The sequence below is a fragment of the Eublepharis macularius genome, chromosome 2 (assembly GCF_028583425.1).
Source record: "Eublepharis macularius isolate TG4126 chromosome 2, MPM_Emac_v1.0, whole genome shotgun sequence".
NCBI lineage: Eukaryota > Metazoa > Chordata > Lepidosauria > Squamata > Eublepharidae > Eublepharis > Eublepharis macularius.
In genome coordinates, this window is record NC_072791.1 from 33,246,405 (window position 1) to 33,267,113 (window position 20,709).

General features: G+C 42.9%; 1 protein-coding gene across 2 annotated transcripts in view; it reads right to left on the minus strand.

Moving 5' to 3' along the window:
• The window catches only part of DGLUCY (D-glutamate cyclase), a 55,809-nt gene that overhangs the window by 26,851 nt on the left and 8,249 nt on the right, over positions 1–20,709 (minus strand). Inside the window, exons 1-2 of one of the 2 annotated variants that reach the window (XM_054971742.1) lie at positions 5,336–5,382; positions 4,392–4,500 (exon numbers count right to left, since the gene is read on the minus strand). In XM_054971742.1, coding sequence (XP_054827717.1) covers positions 4,392–4,500; positions 5,336–5,368 — 142 coding nt within the window. In that variant the 5' untranslated portion in view covers positions 5,369–5,382. Of the gene's footprint in view, positions 1–4,391; positions 4,501–5,335; positions 5,383–20,709 lie in introns of those variants that run through there. The other variant, XM_054971743.1, reaches the window with a different exon arrangement.

The following is a 20,709-nucleotide window of genomic DNA, read 5'->3' on the forward strand; positions in this document are numbered from 1 at the left end:
TTCGGCATAGCTACAAAGAATGAAAATGAAGGAACATATTTCTAATATTCTCTCTCTCTCTCTTTTGCGGCATCACATTATGGCCAGGTTAAGATGTAGTCCATTTTGAACCAGGCATCTTACCACATCTCTGTTTGCTCAGACATGTTTGGAAATAATATTTTGCTCACATCAAGTTCAGATTTATCTAAACACAGGGCTTTTTTTCTGGGAAAAGAGGTGGCGGAACTCAGTGGGTTGCTCTCGGAGAAAATGGTCACATGGCTGGTGGCCCTGCCCCCTAATCTCCAGACAGAGAGGAGTTGAGATTGCCCTCCACGCCACTCAGCGGCGCGGAGGGCAATCCCAACTCCCCTCTGTCTGGAGATCAGGGGGCGGGGCCACCAGCCATGTGACCATTTTCAAGAGGTTCCAGAACTCCGTTCCCCCGCGTTCCCCCTGAAAAAAAGCCCTGTCTAAACATGAGAAAACTAACTTCTCTTCTACTTTTGATCCTAAAGCTGTAACTTTGGCTAAGGTTTGGCTTAATGCAGCCATCAGAACTTTCTTCTTCCTTTCTGTTGCTAACAGTATTTATTTATTATTGACACCAACTAGGTACATACAGTAGCTGTAGCCTTAAGCCATGCTGGTTAGCAGTTTTGATTTACTTGGGGACTGGGCATGATACAGAAATCAAGAGTTATATTTAGTACCAGGGGCCAGCCCCTGCTCCCTTCACTCACCAACCCTGTAGCTTGTTGTATCTGCAATATTATTTTAGGGGCTCTGTCCTTGTGTGCTTCATTGACTAACCCCAAAAGTGGCAAGTGGACATGTTTTTGTCTTATTTTCAATACTTTTTGTCTGAAAAAAAATAACTATTCTGTAAAAGAAATCAGTGAGAACACCAGAATTTAATAACATGCAACATCTGGATTTTAATCAATTTTATTAAACAACATAAACAAATATTTATTCTTGTTATGTAATTTAATGAGTTGGATCCAGACTAAATTTTCTACTCATGTTAGGCACTTTTCTTAGTGGAACAGAACATCCCTGCCTACCCCCTCCTGCTGTAGCCCACTCTTATACCCAAACCGCTGCCTTTGGGTTAGAGAGGGGACCCTCAGGAATGGCACAAGAGGCAACTGATGGTCTGGATTAGGAAGAAGGAACTGGTGGAAATTAAATTTTCCATTAATGGAAAATTTAATCTGAATCCAATCCAATACAACAATTCACATACATGGTAAAGAATTCTAATAATTAATCAAATTACAACTAGTAATTAACAAATAAATTATAGAAATGAAAGAGCAAACTATTTATTTATGTTAGTAGGGCTTCCTAATGATTTGATATAGGAAAGCTAATTAGACGCTCAGGGCTTCTTAACTGCATCCTATATTTGAATCAGATCTATCTGACCAGAGAGTCATCTAGAACATTCTGCTCCCTCTCTCGTTGGTTGGTTCCTTAGGGGAGGCAGAGCTGGAGCCAGTCCTGTCCATCGCAGTGGCTTTTACGGATATTGATAATTTAGGCAGGCACTGATTATTTTGAAAGAATCTGCTTTAACAGCCTGAGTAGCTGTTGTTCCCAGCAGCAACTTTGCTGTTTATAAGCAAGAGGCACAGGTGGTGCCTCCTGCTTATAATTTTACAGGTGGTGTATGTCAGCCTTTAAAGCCGAGGCAGATTTTGGCTGTCGGTGCTGTTTGTCCTGTCAGGCAAAGCTGGTTTCATTTGAGACTGGTTATTGTTATGGTAATGTGCACAGCACCCCTCGGCACATTTTTGGCCTTTAAACAGCATTTGTAGAAAAATCTGCATGCTTTAGGTATTTTTTTTCCTGTTTCATTAATAAACCATTCAAACAGCCCACCTTCTGCTCTGTTTGTGTAGCTGTGGCTTAGCATCCCCTTGCAGGAAGACTTTGATCCCAACAGAAGTCTGTGAAAACAGACGCCTTAAAAGAGTTTCAGTGCTTGCCAAAACAATTGTTGACTGAGGATGTACACATTCATAGAGAAAGGATTAGCTTTTGAAGAGTAGCTCAGAGAATTTGTTAAACCCCTTTTGTTTTTTAAAGAAGGGGATACTCTGCACTGTCCCTGTCAGCACTGCTGTCACCTTCCTAGTTTCTATCAAGTAAACCATTACTTTCATTCCAAATAGTATGGGGATGTTCTGGAGATAATCTGGACAAGGGTGTTCTGATTCCTTTCATTTTAGCAAAATAGCAAAGAGTCCAGTAGCACCTTTAAGACTAACCAATTTTATAGTAGCATAAGCTTTCAAGAGCCACAGCTCTCTTTGTCCGGTCTATGACCATGGAAAGCACCTTTCTTTTTAGACACTGCAATTCCCATGATCACCCTGAAACTGGTGGCCAATTTTGAAACTCATAGGAAAGCCAGTTTGGTATAGTGGTTAAGAGTGTGGGACTCTAATCTGGAGAACCAGGTTTGATTTCCCCCTCCTCCACTTGAAGCCAGCTGGGTGACCTTGGCCTAGTCACAGCTCTTTCAGAGCTCTCTCAGCCCCACCCACCTCACAGGGTGTTTTGTTTGTTGTGGAGATAATAATGACATACTTTGTAAACTGCTCTGAGTGGGCATTAAGTTGTCCTGAAGGGCAGTATATAAATTGAATGTTGTTGTTGTTGTTATTTCTGAAGAACTAAGCCTGGCACAAATGTATCCTTTATTATTACAGATGCTAGTTTCAATTTTAATTTGCTTGCGGCAACACCAAGCTGAAAATCACATACAGTTTCAGCTACCTGTTTCAACTTTAGTTTGCAGTTCAACTTGTGCTAGGCTAACTTAGGAATCCAGCCTCGTATTTCAAGACTGAGCTTTCTACTTCGATGCCTGTTTTCTGACTTTTTTAAATTAGCAAGTGAAGGAAACGGGTATGTTACAGATTCAAGGTAATTTCTTCACTAACTGCTGGTATTAATGTAAGATACTTTAGCATCCTCTCTTTCAGTGACACAGTCCAGCTAGTTTATTTATCATTATAAAACTGAGGAGAAAAAGAGCAAAACAGAAATGAAAAGGGCAAACAACCTTAAATAGAAGTGACTAGTAGGTCTGCTATATTAAACCAATGAGTCAAGTTTTATTTTATGCAGTTTTGTAAACACCCACAGGCCACAAAAAGTGATGTCTGTAAGTGAGAAGTTAGAATTTGTGGCATAAATAGCATGGAGTAGGACTATGGTGACGAGTAAGTCTGTCTAAAGTTACTCTCTCAGCAAAACAGTTTTAAATACTGTAGTTTTGCAGTGTCTCACACTTTTCTTAGTTACTATACAAACTGTATAATTTTGGCTGAATGTTGTATCATGACAATTCCTTTAATAAAATCAACAAGAGAAAATAAGAAAAAGGACCAAACGTTTACATTTTAATGCATCCCAGATTACATAAAGACATATTTTCAGTACTGAACTAAGTTGATATCTGTTTCCACAAAGCAAGTTCAGTCTGGCTGCATTTAGATGTCCTAATTCACTGCAGTTATTTTACACCACATTTTATTGAATTAACCACAGTTAATGCAACAAATGATCAAAACTAACCGAAATCTGTCCAGAAATCTTGGTCTGACTGCTGCAAACAACTACTAACTGTAGCAGGAGCAGCAATGTTTGTTTGTTTGGTTGGTTCATTCGGGTTTTTTTCCCCACACTGCAGCTACAACTCTGTGCTTTATCCCAATCAAGCTGGGATAAAGCCAGAAGTCCTGCATTTGGATGTAATGACTAACTAAGGGTTATTACAAATCAGAATTCACAAGGTGGGCCCCAACTCTGGAACAGAATCCTGGTTTGCAGCCCTCCTATCAATCAGAATTAATGGAATAGCCACCTTTGAGACGCTACTAGGGTTGCCCACATTTAAACTGGTCCCTTTGGCTGTCCCTTTATTATTAGTTTGATCTGCACCAATACCAGGTGACTTCCATGCCATGAAAATCTTAAACTGCCCAGCTCAACTCATTAAGCCTCTACTAAAGGGGCAGGATATTTTTCTCCTGACCTAAATGCCACACTAAAGCAGTGTGGTTTAGTGTGATGCCTCAGTGCAACCATAGCGTGAGAACTGTAAACACACCTGCTTGTTATTGGGGGGGAGGGGAAGGCTACTAAAATAAAGATTTCTAATTCAAAGATCTTGATAGTACTGGAATGTAACAACAACTAGGAAATAGCAAAAAAGTATTTTTTTGTGACAGGAATCAGTTCCTGTGGAAGAAGGGTTTTGTTGAACTCAAAATGCTTTTGGCTACATTGCTTGACTATAAACTGTTTCCTGTTCCTGTCAAGGTCTTCCTTTGTCATCCCTTAAGAAACAAGGAATGGCAAATGTCTGCCTTTATATTTACAAGTTCATTTACCTTCCGACATTCCTGAAGTACTGCTAATGCTGAGCTTATCTGATCGAATTAGATTTCTGACTGCAGGTGGAAGAAGTGTTCTCAGATGTCTTGTGATCGTGTCTTCTTCCTGTAACAGGATAAAATGTAATTTTTATAAATGTAGACAAAGAGAAAGAACATCTAGTGATTTTAAAACCAGTTGAGTGATCACTTTGCTCATTTAACCAGTTTTTAATTTATTTTCTTTTAAAACACAAGTGATGTGTTCTCTTATCTAAAGAATATCAATATTTTAAAAAATCAATCAGATGCTGATTTGCCTATTAATTAGCAGAGGTGACATTTCTCAGCCTTGTGCAATGTAAGCTCCAGTTACTTTCTGTAGTACAGTGGACCAAGGGTCCCCAACCTTTTTGAGCCCCTGGACACTTTTGGAGTTCTGAGAAAGGGTGATAGTGGGCACAACCACAAAACCGCTGCCATTGGAGGTGGAGCCAGACAGACACAGAAGAAGCCCAAGAGCAGGGGAGAAGGGTAATTTTTAAAAAATACTCTAGGAAAGAGAAGTGAGAGAGAGAATCAAACCAACACTGTGGTGGCAGCTGCCACTGAAATTGAAATATGCACAGACAATCAGATCTTCAATGGCCCATCAGATGCTTTTCTGAGCAAAATCCCTACCTGGCCCTACCCACTTCCTAAAAACACTTGGCAGATGCCTGAAAGGTTGTTGGCAGGTGCCATGGTGCCATACAGATGCCATGCTGAGACCCATGCAATGTACAGATTAAAAAATGTTAATCTTTTATATTTTAAATTATAACAGGAATTACCAAAGAATGAAAAAACCTGTCTGCCCAAAAGGGGCTACTTTCAATAACTTTCCCAAAATTATGCAGACATTAGATTCCATCTCCCCTGTAAGTAAGATAATTATTACATTCATGACCCAACTACCTCACCTCTGTATTTAGTTTCAATTCTGCTGAAGCCATGGTTAGAAAGGAAGATAATTCCTGAAGAAACAAAGGTGGTTTTCAACACGGAAAATTACTGGTGTTCTTTTAAAACAAATGAGTTAATATTCAACACGTTGTTAGTTATAAATTTCTTTAAAAGCTCTTGTTAACAATGCATGGTATTTTTCATTATCCTGCTAAACAGCTGCATATTTTGTCTGATGTTAATGTTTACATTTTTAGCAAATTTGTTATAACATAAAATTTGTTGTACCTAAAAAGGATATCCCTACTTTAAATGTAAATTATGAAGTTTCTCACAGCAGTTTTTCAGCAGTATGTGTACTTTGTTCTTATTAGTAACCTATATTACAGACTTGTAAGAATTATAACACGATACTCGGGTTAGATCCAGAATAAGGATCACTCAGTGCAATGACAGCAGTTCCCCCCTTCCCCCAGCAGTCCTTCACAACTCCAAGAAGAGCCTTCCAATCCCACTGGACTCTGCCCCTCCGGGAATAAATTTCTCTGGGGTTGGAAAGGGCTGCTGGGGGATGGGAAAATCAGTGCCTTCTGCTAATAAATCACTGGATCCAACCTGGTATATTACAAATGCTTTGAATACTGAAAGTGCTACACAAATACTAAATATTATTAGTCTGCTGCAGGAAATGACACTATGCAAACTAGACATAAAATTACTAGTCTATTCATTCAATTCCTACAAGTTTGAAAATAATTTCATTAGCTTACATTCTGAACCTTAACTATATACCTTAAAACTGTTCAAAATGCTTTTTAATGAGTTTTTAAATTAATTTTTAAAGCTGTTCGTTGTCTATTGATCTAATTGGTTATCCATTTGTTGCATGTTTTAAGTTTTGGACATAATGGCACAATTCTTGTATGTAGCTAGAATGTTCAAATGTAGGGCTGCCAGGTCCCCTGCTTCCACCCTCCGCCCCCCCACCACCACTCACCTGGTCAACCTGGCAGGGGAACAAGCCTCCTGGGTGCACTCCTGGGGTAATGCAACAATGTCACTCCTAGTAAGTAACATCACTGTGCAGGGCTCAGGAGCACTCCAGTGCTTCAAATTGGCCCATTGTGAAGAGAGGGAGTACTCCCAGGTAGACATGGGCACGAACCAAAAAAAAATTAACGAATCCGTGGTTCGTGGTTCGGTGCCACCACCGATTCCGAGGTTGCGTACCGCAACGAACATTTTCCTTTGCCAAACCGGTTCGCGGTTTGTGGGGCTCAGAATGGCCCCTGTTGCACTTAGAGAGCCCATATTCTCAGGGTGTTTTGCAGGCTCTCCTACAGCAATCAGCCAAGTTTGGACAAGATTGCAAAAGGTATCTTGGAGTTATACCATCTCCAATCCAAGGCCCCCAGGAAACTCCCACAAAAATCCAAGCTCAATTATACTCTCAGTCTCTCTCCCCAAAGGCTAGCAAGTGGCAAGCAAGAGCTCTGTCCCACTCCACTGCTCGCTGAAAGTGAAACCCAGTCTGGGAGCCCACGGCTATTTATAAGCACATGTTCCATTGAGCAATGCAAGAGGTCTGTGTTTGGCCATCAGAGCTGCCTATCAGGGTTTGCAGGGATGAGATTGGAGTGCTCATGGCTACAGAACACCCCCTCCCCCTCCCTCCTCTGGTTGTCTTCTCCCAACTTGTAACCGCTTTGCAGCTCCATGGTTGGAAGGAAGACCTGCTGATCAAGGTAAGCTGGGCTTCCATTCAGGTTTCCAGGGTGACAGAAGGAGCACAGACAGAGTTCAGGCATTCCCCCGGTTCCGTTGCCAGGGGAATTGATTGCTGGCGCCTGACTGTCTGGCTTCCCAAACAGCGGCCAAATGCACCGAACCAGGCTTCTTCTGAACGCAGGTTCATTGGACGTGGACAATCACGAACTGCCGGATCGTGATCGCACGATTGCCAATTTCGTGGGTTTTTGAAGTTCGTAATGCGGTTCGTGCCCATCTCTACTCCCGGGCCCTGTGCGATGATATTGCTTCCTAAAAGTGACATTGTTGTGCTGCCCTGGGAGCACACACATGCGAACAGAAAGAAAAAGGTGACTTCCAGGTCCCCCCCCCCCGCCCCCCAACGTGAGAGGACCTGGCAACCCTACTCAAATCAATGGGATCTGAGCAACCTAAAGCAGATCTCAGCAAATTGAAGGTGATGGGTCTCATTAGTCTTAGGAATTTTCAGCAACGATTTTATTACAGCATCTCTCAGCAATTCTCAGTGGAAGTAAAAGGGTTGGATCCAACCAGCTTTTCCATTGGTGAAAAGGGAGAAAGGGGTCCATCCCCTTTGACCACCAAAAAAGCTATGATTGGGTTAATGAGACCCCATTCCTTATGGAATGAAGGGCTATAATAAGTTGAAGTTGTGCTTATGCTTTTTTTCCTGTTGAAGTTGTGCTTATGCTTTTCAACAGGAAAGAAGAGACTTTAAGAATGAATAGAACATGGTTTCCAGTCCTGAAAAACACCAGGCTAACAAAATACAAAATTCTCTGACTCCTTCCCTGTTTCCTTCCCTGTCTTACAATAGCCCTGCAGATAAGATTAGCATATCAAGCACCAATCCATATCCAAAAGAACCTCATCAGGATACAGTGAAGCATTAGCATTCCATTAGCATTCCACACCCTGGGAAACTCTTACAGGATGATGCAACCCAAACCCACCTTCCTGAGTAGATATAAATTACCTGCTAACATCTTCTCCACAGTTTGACACAGAGAGACTTCTGTCTTTCAGTGCTACACCTCTGAAGATGCCAGTCACAGCTGCTGGTGAAACATCAGGAACTACAATGCCAAGACCATGGCGATACAGCCCATAAAATCCACAGCAACCAAAGCTTATTTATCATTTCACATCAGAATGTTATTTTGTGTGACATAAAAATAAATGTGCAGGAAGTTCTTGTCTTTTCTTGTTCGTATATAACCTTAAGTTTGCACCATTCGATGCTATTGGATGAATTAATTTCTAAATGAGTTGCTTTCTGTATTGGCTTTAATATTCAATTAAATAGTGCTTTTTAAAAAGTAAGAATAGGATTATGAGAAATTGGGAAGAAGTTAGACTAGGGTTGAAAGTAATCTTTTTGTTGTGATGACAATAATCACAAGTCTATATTTATTTATCAACTACAACACTTTTGTCATAACTGAAAAACTGTGAAGAGGTTAGGATTAGGTGTCATAATAGCAATAGTCAGAAAATTTTGCCATTAAAATACAAAACTCTGAAGGCTAAAAAATTAATCTGACTTCTACATTTTTTGGCTAGGTCCTAGAGCCAAATTTTTTTTATATGGCCTGACATAAAGGATTAGATAGATAAAGAATCAATGGGATTTAAGCAATGTAATTCAGCCTTTCCTTTCCTGTATCTGTTTATGCCAACATCATAATGAACTCAGTATTTTAAAAATTGCAGTACTATAACCTGACTGTAGGTGGCATTTTAAAACGGGAAAACTATAATCCATAAGCAAATCTCTAGTCTAGACAAGACCATTTTCTTTTCCTCTGTATCACAGATCTGTGTATCAATAACTTGGGTTCCAATTGTGGCTGCTGTACCACCATATTTAAAGTACCATGTATTCTATACAAATAATTCATATTCCCACAGAACTTAAGTTTCCTATCCTTAATACAAATTCTTTCTCCTGCCCCATTATTAGCTGTAAAACTCCTCCCTCATACTCAAAAGGGCAGTTAATGGATATGGAATATCCATTAACCCCTTCATAAACCGCTTCTTCATATGTCATACGCCCAAGAGCATGCCTAGCCAGGCAGAACAGTTGTCAACCCTGGAAAGGTACCAAGACGTGTGTAACGAAATGGTTACCAGGGGTCAAATGAGTGCCAGTTGCTGTTAATCTGTCTTTAAAGAAAGGGGAGGAAATGTTCCCCCTGAAGGTTGATGGGCTGTAGGGCCAGGGAGCGGCCTGCAGGAGTCTTGGTGTGGGACGCCCTTCTTCCTAGACTACAACTCCCAGCTGCCCCAGGCCAAGAAAGTGCGGGAAAAATAAGGAGTGGAGCCTGAATAGATATACCCAGCCTATTTTGAGGAGAAAGTCAGTCAGCTTCTTGGTTGAAGAAGGAGAGGCTCCTGCTGCTGGGTGAAACCCAGGTGCCTAGGCCCTAAATGTGGAGGGCCTGGGAGGCAGCAGAAAGGAAGTAAAGGGTGAACCTTCCCTCAGACCACCACCCCCTTATGGTAGAGTAGGGAACAGTGTGGTAGGGAAAGCAGACAGCGGTTCTCTTCAGTTTGATTTTCTGCCCTATGAGTTCTGAATGGGAGGGTCTACCCCTATGTGTTGTGCCTTTACCTGCAGAGCAGGTATACATAGTGCTCTGTATATAGTTAATACATAGTGCTCTGTATATAGTTAATAAATTATACTTTTTTGAATATAAAGAACTTTGTGGTGCTCTGACTACATAAACCCCCCCACTTGGCACGCTACAGGAAGGGAGGGAGCCCAGGAGAACCTGATCAGGCCAGACCTTGGTGGGTTGCCAATTCTCCAGGGCCCACCCAAATATTGGGGATTTCACTTCCCAGTAAGGAACCTCAGCCAGAGGGGTCTCACTGCCCCTCAGTCAGGCGGTGTACAATTCAGTGAGTGGTGGCAGTGACGAAGAAGGTGAGCCACGCCCACCAGGGACGGTGGGAGGCGGATAGCGGGGCTAGCAGGCCATTGATGGCGGCTCAGTTGCCCAGACTGAGAGCCAGCGCCCGTTCCACCACAACGTGAGTGATAGGGGAATGGCTGACTTGTACTTAACCAGGTAATCAAGTACTATTCACACTTTTTATCTACAGCAGGTAGAGCCATAGAGCCTCTCCTAAACATATTGTCCCAAGCTCCGGACAAGCCATCAAGCCATTGTCTTGAGGCAAAGACGTCAGTTTCGCCCCAGGACACATTTTGTTCTATAATTAGACTCCCCCAGCCATGTGCTTTGTGTGTATGTTCTGGACCCATACATGCACCCTTTGATACATCTGAGCCCCCTTCTTCTCACCATGAAACGCTGGTCATTTTGCTGCTGTTCCCATGGACCTTATCCTCTCTTCAGGACTGGTAAATATCACCCCATCCCAACTACTCCTTCCCATTTCATTTATGTTTTATAGTTAGCTCTGTGTGCATGCTGTGTGTGTTTTCTGTATGCTTGCCTTTTATTTCTCTGTTAATACAGAAATCTTTCCTGTTGTACACCCACCTGTTTGAGAGATCTCTGGGGAATGATCCTGGTATACATGGGTGGAGAATCTCAAGTTACCCCCCTCTCACTGCCTCCTTATTGCCAATTCCCCCAACTAAGCAAGGAGATCTCCTATTTGGATAACACCATCTGCTTCCCCTCCCAGCCCTGCTCACCTGACTGGTGGGGGAGACAAAGCCACTGGGTGTAGAAGCACACACAACTGTGTGACACATTTTCCTGCATGATGGGAGCGCACAGGAGCACATGTGGGAAGGGAGCCTCTGTTGGCCCCTACCCCCCCCCATTTGGTCCCTGGGGGACTTGGCAACCCTACTTCCATTAGGCAGCCAGACCTATTATAGGAATGCCCAGAACTGTCCCTCTAGCACTTAGTGAAAGAGCCATCTCCTTCCTTTTCTAACCATTCTATCTCCTTTTAGCAGCTGAAGCATAGGACAGATCTCTGTTGTGTTATACTGTATCCTGGGGAACCAATCATTGAAGAAAACTTAACCCTGTGCTTAAAATTCTGGAAGTTCCAGTTCATCACAGGTTCTGCTAGATGTAACATATCAGACAATTACATGTAGATGAATCAAGGCTTTGCAGAACACGGCACACCAAGAGGCTAAGATTGCCATGTCTTCCTGGGCAACTGGCAGGCGACTTACCGGCTGCTGGGGGATGGGCCTTGTCATCAACATCATGATGTCACCGGTGGCATCCTCATGTCACCATTGATGTGCTAACATCACTCGCTTGTGCCCAGAAGTGGTTTTTCACAAAACCTCTATGGTTTTACATAGTTTTTGAGAAATTGAAGAGTCTCTCTCACCACTTCTGATTTAAACCAGAAGAGGCACCAGCATGCCTCTGGTATGCCAGGCCATTTCTCTTCCTTTCCCCCAATTTCTCCTACTAATGTCTGAGGCATTGGCAGGCATCAGAGGGAACTGGCAGCAGACTGCCCATCATAAGTGGGAAATTGGGAACCCTAGAAGAAGGACAAGGCCTCCAGACAAACTGAAGGACAACCAAAGCTACTGATAGGCCCTGGACCTTTTTTCAAACAGTCAATTATACATGAATTCCTTGTGACACTGCAGTTTTGAAGCAGTACTTTGTGAAGAGTTTCCACAGATCCCAGGTTATGATAAATAGAAATAGTTGTAGTAATAGAAACAGAACCTTCAAAAGATTTTACAGGGACAATATCTCTTTTGTCACGCAGGGCAAATCTTACTCATCAGAATTATAAAGCATCTGACGAAGAGAGTTGTGGATCTCGAAAGCTTATGCTGCAATAAAGTTGGTCTAAAATCAAACCAAGTCTTAAAGGTGCTACTGGACTCTTTACTATTTTAGAATTATAAAGGGGAGAGGTCAAACCCTCATTTATGTTATTATCAAGATGGGTAGCTGTGTGTCTGTAGCAGTGGAAATGAGTAAAAGTCCAGTTGCACCTATAAGACTAACAAAACTAATGGTAGGGTATGAGCTTTTGTGAGCCACAGCTCACTTCTTCAGATACCAGGTTCAGGTGCTACTGAACTCTTGCTCTTTTCCCTATGTTATTTTGTGAGGAGAGTCTTACTACTAGTAGCAAAATCAAAAAGAGTCCAGTTGCACCTTTAAGACTACAGACTAACACGGCTAACTCCTCTGCATTTACTACTAGTAGTAAAGAAAAGGAACATAAGTTCACCCCCAACTAATCAGGGAGGGGGGGTTCCCCTTACTTTCCTCTTCTTTTCAAGCTATCTCAATATTCTTGTCCCCTCCTTTTTTCATTTTTCCAATCTTTTTCTTTTTTTCTTTATTTTCCCTTACTTCCTGTCTCCCTCTTTCTTGTTCTTTTGCACTTACAAGAAATGCAGGCAATGTTCCAGCTGCCCTGTGCAGTAGGGGAAAAGCTTAGATTAAACTCTGAGCATCTACACCTGCTGTCCTACTAGAACCAAGCTTTCCCCCACTTCTTAGGGTTCTCTGACATTATTTTCTTAAATATTTTGTCTTCGTATGTGGAACCTAATGTCATTAATGGCAATTTCTAAATATCACATATTATTATTTCCTGGTTGCATGGAAACCAAGAAAAATGATGCTGATACCTTTGAATATGAGACATGTTTTTCAGAATGCCTAAGAATCCCTGCTGATTCTCTTGGCACTTTTCAATACCATCTACTACCATATCCTTCTGGATTTCTTGGCTGAGATTATTATAGAGGGCACTAAGCTTCTCTAGTTTACCAATTTCAGAAGGTGGTGCTGGGAAACTACTGTTTGACTTCATGGTGTTTGTATTATGAGGTCTTGTTCTATTCTTATCTCTTCTTTTCAATTCTCCAAATGATCTCTTACCAAGGGTCTTTCTGTAGACGCTAAAATATTTTATCATCAATGTTCTGATGGCACTCAACACTATTTGTTTTTTCCTCTGGGTCAGTGGATACCAGGAATGAGTGTGTGAAGATGATCATGAACTAGAGAAGAGCCAACAAACTAATGCTGAATCCAGGTAAGACAGATGTTGGTCAATAAACAATTAGAGATGCTAATGAAATTCATACTCATTGGGTACAGAGTATGAACCTCAGCACTTTGGAAAGTGGAAGGCGCATCCCACCTGTTGAATTTCCCTTTGTCTCAGATATGGGCAGTGCAATCCTATGGGGGGGGCGCTGAAAATGCCCAGGGAGGTGACTATGAGTTTCGCCACTTACATCAGCACCTAGCCATGGCGTCGCTCTGCCTAGCCCTCTGCCAGCGCCCAGCTGGGGCAGCAGAGCACAGATGTAAGTGCAGCATAAGTCCCTGTGCCAATGGCCAGGGAGGTGGGCCAGGAGGTGGGGTGTGAGTTAGTCCCTAAGCCATTTTGGGCCTGGGAACGCCCTCTGCAGCAGCAGAAAGTTATGCCACAAAAAAGTTATGCCTGTAGGCACCTATTGTATGGGAAAAGTTGCCCCCCTGCCCTTCCCTGTCCAGGTGGCCTGCTGGAGTACAATGCTGACTACCACAGGGACCAATCCACTTGTATCCCTGTGGCAGCTGAGCCACCCTTCCCACACCCAATCAGTTCCCTGGACAACCTACATAACTGCCAGCCAGGGTGCCCATGACCCCATGTATATAGGAAGGCGACCAGAGGCTCTGCCTGGGAGCCCCCTGCCATGGGGACAAAGCACGAGGCGAGAAAGGGTGCTTGTCATGGTAGGGCAAGAGTGTGCAGGGGGAACTTTGTGAAATCTGAAGCTTGCCTCCCATTCTTATATGGGAGGAAAGCTAAGTCCAGAGTGTCTGACTAACAACTACTACCTGAGTTCCCTTGCAGGTTACCTGCTTCCTGAGTCTTGGCTTGAGGAGGGGCAAGGGTGCACCGACAAATATGAAGGAGCTGGGGAGGCAGCTGCCCTGGCTTGTTCGTTCCCATGGGCTTCCCCTCTCCCCTTGCCTGCGACCCACAAACGTCATCCTCTGCAGTTGAGGATCACCAGGGGGGCAGGGCCCCTGCCTGTGAGCCAATTCCCAGAGGTAGTTGCCCAGGGAGCCACGGTCAACAGAGCTTTGGGGGGGGGGCTTCCAGCAACCCATGTTGGGGCTCCATTCAGACACCCTTGGCCAGTCTCCCCCTTTGGGCAGAGGAGAGAGCACAGTTGTGGGTCGAGGTGACTGGGTGCTTCCTCTTATAACTCCCATGCGATGGGAGGCGCACAATCCCATGATTGCCTCCCTCACAGGATCAGAACTCCAAGCTGCCACGGGAACAGCTAGATGTGGACAAGGAGCACTCTCCCGCCAGAGGGGCCTCCCTTATCTGGTTGCTGGCAGCACCAGTGATGATGGAGCTGCCACCACCACCCCAGCCATGGACACTCTCACTGAGTCTCTGAGATTTAGGGGGCTGATCCTGAGTGCTAGGGGCTGTGGATGCAACCCTCGCTGGGTCCTGCCACCTTTCTGTTCTTACTTTTCAAAGAGGGGGTGCATGTTTCTCAGAGCGGTGGCAGGGGAGGAGTTTGTAAACGAGTGGTGCTTCAGCTGCCAGCCTGGCCATTGTGGGGTTGGGCGAGTGGGTGGGTGCCCTGTCTGCATCTTCAGTGTCACTCCCCACATGGGGCAGGGGTCCTCTCGAGGCAGGCACCTCTGTTGGAGTGCGGCAAGCTAGCGATGGGAAATGTGGCCCGGCCCACAAAACACCTACACCTTTCCCTGCTACACGGCACTGTCAACTGCAGCTTCCCTGCAACTGGTGGATTGTGCTGGAGTTGCCTGGGCAACTATGGAGCATTTTCTCCTGGCTGCAGCTTGCTGGGCTCAGTCCACCAACATAACTCTTCTGCGAAAATACTTAGGGAGCGAACCAATGTCGCTGTGGGTTACGCGGGGTCCGGCAGCTCTCAGAATTGCACTGTAAATCTAGGGCAGAAAATAATTCCTTAAATAAATAAATACGTTTTTAAAAAGAATTTGATGTTCAGGAAAACTTGGTGAATACCTTGAGGCACCTATAGATGAAAGTTGCCTAAAACAGCAGCTTATCATCTTTAAAAAAAAATCCCCTTTCTTCCTCCATGTTGCAGTGCTCTCTTTCCATCTTTCTTTATTTCTGTTGATTTTATGAGTTTTTAATAACATTCATTTATTACTCTGAAAAACTGGTAGGGGACTGTATGTTTGAGATATTGTACTGCAGTTGACTTTTGATGTGATGAGGATGTTTTGATGCTTTCAGCATTTTATTGTTAAATGATTGCATTTTATTATTTTTTTGAAGTGGCTTCATGGAGTTTTACAGTGGAAGGATGAAATATAAATGTTCTAAATAAAAGCAGTAAGCTTTATACTGGCTAATAAACTACTAGTGCTGGTATCTGGAATGAGAAAGTTTTTTTCAGTTCTGTCTACAGCCATTATTTCTGAAATCAACAGACAAGTAATCGTCTCTTAGAAATGGGAAACAGAATACATTTCTTACTACAATAGCATAATGGACAGCTTGCTTCCTCTCTATTCCTGTTTCATGTCCCTGTTCTTGATGACATACGATCTATTTCTTATTTACTTATAGCATTGCATATTAATTAGGGTTGCCCGATTATATATAGAAAAAACCTGCACCTTTGCATGTGCATTCCTGGGCCCGGCACGATATAACTTCCAGGAGTGATGTCATTGCTGGCACTCAGGAGGTCGGGCAGAATGGCCAGCTGCTCCTCTGGCGCTCATAAGGCCAGGCAGGAGAGCAGGTCAGCTGCTTGTTGGGAAGCCTGGCTGGCCCTTTCCCAGGCACACAGGAGGCTGGGCAGGCCAGCCACTTCCCCGGTGCTGGAAGTAGGGGGAGGGAGAGAAGGAGGGGGCAGCACAGGAAAGCCTCCTAGTGCTGCTGCCAGCTCCTAGATGCCAGAGGCCAGCTGCCTCTTCTCCACCACGCACAAAAATACTGGACATTTATATGCCTGGTATTTTAACTGTGTTTCCCCTGGACTGTCTGGGGGAAAAACTGGACACCTGACAACCTTAATATTAATGCTTGGAAATACACTCAGCGTGTTGATCAGGCGTGCAATTGCATGTCCCAACATTTTATTTATTTAAAACATTTTAAAGCCACCTTTCTATCACCTTAGTGTCCCCAAAGCTGCCAATAAAAACATTAAAGTAAACTTAAACACACAAACTGATATATACAAAACAATTAAAACAAAACACAGACACATGAAGTTACTTTTGAGGATTGGTATTTCTATCCTTAGCAATTATTTGTAGAAGTATGACTCTTAAGTTTTCTGGCTTATTGGGCAAACATAGTAATTCCACCTCTTACACAGCCTTCCCTGTCCATCCTGTATCACTGATACCCGGAGGCAGCCATATCTCACTGATCTTAAAGCTCTGTAAGACCTGGAATAACATGTCTAAATTAGCTTACTTCCCTTACCCAACAACTGTGGATATCTTCAGATGTCATGCTTCAGATGTCACTACGTTTCGATTTAGGGAGGCAACAACCTGAGAGAGGACCTTCTTGGTTGCGACACCAAAACTTTAGAATTTTCTCCCCGGGGAGATTGGTATGTTTCCTTTTGTTGCCATATTCTGCCAGCTAGTGAAGACTTTTTTGTTTCGTTTTTCATTCCCTCAGTGATCCCTCCTTCCTGTCCAATATTTTGATTACTATTATAAGCTGCTTTGAACCACAAAGAAAGGCAGGGTAAAATGTTTTAAGAAATAAATTAAAAATAGTTTTGAATATTTAAATTGTTGCTTTTATGTTTTTGTGTGTATTTTTAAGATCTTGTTTTGTTTTAATGATGTGCTGCTGTTGGTTCAGTTGGTTTTAATGGTTTTAAAATGTGATTTTATTATGTATCATGATGACCCCCTCCAACCATGTCAGTGATGCTTATGGGAGGAGCCCAGGTTGGGGGCTGAGGAGGACCTGCAAAACTAAGGAGGGTCTGGCTCTGCACAGGCCCTTGCTGAGCTTGAACCAACAGCACCAGAGGCTACCCTCTCAGAACCTGCAATCGTGTCACCAGTCCATGAGGTAGTTGCTAGGCCTCCAGGCAAGACTTGAACCCAGGCCTGTATCTCCACCCAGACCCTCTTCCACTCTACAGGAATGGAGGGGAAGTGCCAGACTGGCTGCATGCCAGAGTGCTAAGAGTGGTACTTTCTTGCATGATCCTGGCTAGATCACAGTGATGCCCCAAGAGCTTCAACATGTGCCAGCAAGCACAGCTGAGCCAACCTATTTAAGATGCTCCACTGTGTTCCAAGCTCCCTGCCTTCAGCTTCAAGCTTCAGTCTATACTCCCAAATCTAGACAGCCAAGCCTGTGGCCTTACTCCAGAGGAGTCCAGGCCTGGCTAGTCTGCAGAGTACAGGATATTATGTACTTTTTAATTTGTTAGTCAAATTATTAGTCCCTGTGAAGGGAGAAAGATGGGATATAAATTTGGGATCAGGTGCAAAAGTTGCAGGACATGTATGCAGTAATAGCAGTAATAAACAGGACAGGAAGCTGCAGTGGGGAGAAAGAGGAAAAAATCATTTCCCTGCTTCTTGCATGAGTAGAAGAGTCAAGAATCCCTCCCCCCCACCACCACTTCCCCAATGCGGGCTCCTGATCTATCTCGCTGTTATTCCTCAAAGGTCCTGCTACCCTGAGAATAAATTCTCCCAGGACTAAAAATGGCTGCTGGGGGATGGGTTGGGTTTGCAGTGGGAATTTTAGAAGTTTTGCAAGGTAGAATCTGGGCCTGGGTATAATCCCACCAAAGTCTGTGCTGAAAACTGAGAGGTAACTAGGTAAACGGACAAGAACAAAATGATTTACTTTTTAAAAGTGAGTAAGAACAAACTTTATTCAGGCAAATATTAATTATCAACCAGGAGCTGTGATATGTTAAATTTTAAAGAGATTTTAAAATTTAACACAGATTTTAAAATTTAACAAAATTTTGAAGTACATGCCCATCACAGCAAAACATTCGCAGGCAGGTTTTAAACATATAAAATACAGCACTTTGCCACAATTTTACTCTCAGCCAGATAGACAAGCTTAAACAAAGATCTGATTATCTCTACAGATATTTATTTCACACTCGTGGTCATGGTAAACAATCCTTCTGTCTCACTCCCAACTTCCCATTGTCCAATCCCCAACTGTCAGCCCTCAAAACTTAATTCATACTTCAATGCTCAGATCTTAACTTGTCTTCAGTACACAGTTCCTACTGGCTGGCTCAGAGTGCTGCTCTCACTTGATCTTGTGTTGCTGGGGTACATTTCCTATGCTTTGTCACAGCTTTTAACATCTACATATAGACAACTACACTTTGTTTTCTTCTCCAAGTGCTCTCAGCATGCACCTTTCCCTCATTCCCTCTTGGTCCTCTCAAACAGCTATCATATATATTACCCAAATTAGTCAAAACATCATCCAAAGCTGGATGTTCTCCAGCTTCTATCAGCTTTCCCCCAGAAGTTAGTTTAAAAGTTTCTTTGTGGCCCTAATTATATTAAGCACAATCAATATGGTTCCTATTTATTTATTTACTTCATTTATACCTCAACTTTCTCCACAACAGGGACCCAAAGTAGCTTATATCATTCTCCTCTCCTCCATTTTATCCATGCAATGACCCTGTAAAGTAGCTTAGGCAGAGAGTGTGACTGGCCCAAGGTCACCCAGCAGGTTTCCATAGCAGAGTGCAGATTTGAATCTGGGTCTCCCAGATCCTATTCTGACACTCTTAACTAGTACACCAAGCTGTTTCAAGTAGAGAGGGCATCTTTTCTACAGAGTCAGGTTGTCACAAAACATTGCCTGGTGCCTAACGTTAAGGGATTTTTCATCAGTCTAAATCCTGCCTCTCAGCACCATTGTTTCATCTGTGCACTGGACCCTAATTTCTGTCTGTCTAGCTGGCCCTGTATGCAGAACAGAAAGCATTTCTGAGAATTCTACCTTTCAGTCCTGTCTAGCAGCATAAACATTTCCTCTAGGACTATATCGCTACATGTCCAACATCATTGATGCCAACGTGCTACACAACCACTGGTGCTTCCTTCACACTACCAACCAGTCTATCTAGACAGCTAATCTGTCAACCTTCATCTCAGGCAAGAAATTCATCATGTGTCACAACACCCATGATAGACCCATCTCTCTACATTCCTAAGGACTGAATATCCCATTACCAAGAGCAGCCCCCCATGCCTAACAACAACAACAACATTCGATTTATATACCGCCCTTCAGGACAACTTAATGTCCACTGAGAGCGGTTTACAAAGTATGCCATCATTATCCCCACAACAAAACACCCTGTGAGGTGGGTGGGGCTGAGAGAGCTCCAGAGAGCCGTAACTAGCCCAAGGTCACCCAGCTGGCTTAAAGCAGAGGAGTGGGGAATCAAACCTGGCTCTCCAGATTAGAGTCCCGCGCTCTTAACCACTACACCAAACTGGCTGTCCTCCACTATTAGGCTATTTTCTGTACAAGATTTTTTTTTTGCCACCTGAGGAATAGGTCCCCCTTCTAAGGTTCTCCCAAGCCTAATACTATTCTATTCCAAGACTCTCATTCCTCCTGACAGCACAGGACCATGGCAATGGGATGACTCTAGCAGGTCCCTGAAAGTCTTTATTTACATACCTCTCTGCTGTTCTCAGTTTCTCCTGATCAGCAGCAACCTTAGTCTCAAGGGTGTGAACTCATTCCATGAGACTCTAGATTATTGCACCAAGAACACATTCATAACTTCTGACCAGATGGCTGATAGTCATACATGCAATACCCTGGTGACCCTCACCCCACTGCTGCCTTTATACCTTTACAATTTTTTAAAAATGTTAATGCCTTTCTGGAGTTCATGTAGGATGGCACAGGTGTATAATAATGAGAGGAATAGTGCCTGAGCTTCTTTGCACAGTTGCTGAACTTGCTCTTCTCTTATTTTTTGTTGGATATTTTATTGCTGTGATGCTTTGCTGCTTGGATTCTCTTACTTGCAGATTAATTCTTACTTGTTATATATTCATTATATATTTATCCTGCCTTTCAGTTAGAATTGGCTTTCAACAAAATGCAGAACACTTCACAGAAAATACTGGTTTTATTGAAAAATGGCTCCCATTTCTGGAATACATAGAATAATCTGCAACCTAAATCAAAAATTTTACAAGTTATAAGAAACAATGCATTTCTCTCTTTCTATTAAACTAATAGTATAATAATGTAAATACATGGATATATTTATGACAACTAATAAGAATACAAGACTAACTTTGTATTGTACACTGATCTTTTAATCAGATTTGTAATGATGTTTATTGCTTGTAAGTTATTTGTTGCAACAAATGTTTCAATAAAAGAAAATTTATTTAAAAAAAGAATTGGCTTTCAAAACACTCCCAGGAATCAAGTCTAAAATCAAATGGTAACGTTCAGTACGAAATATTTATCAGGGAGAAGATTCTTATCAAAGCTGAATTCAGGCAAGCAGAGTGCCTGGCTACTTCCTGACTATCCTTTGATTGCATAATTGAAGGCAATTAGAAACAGGAGCTAGAGCTGGATCCAGGCATGATGGAGGCTGATGCCCTGC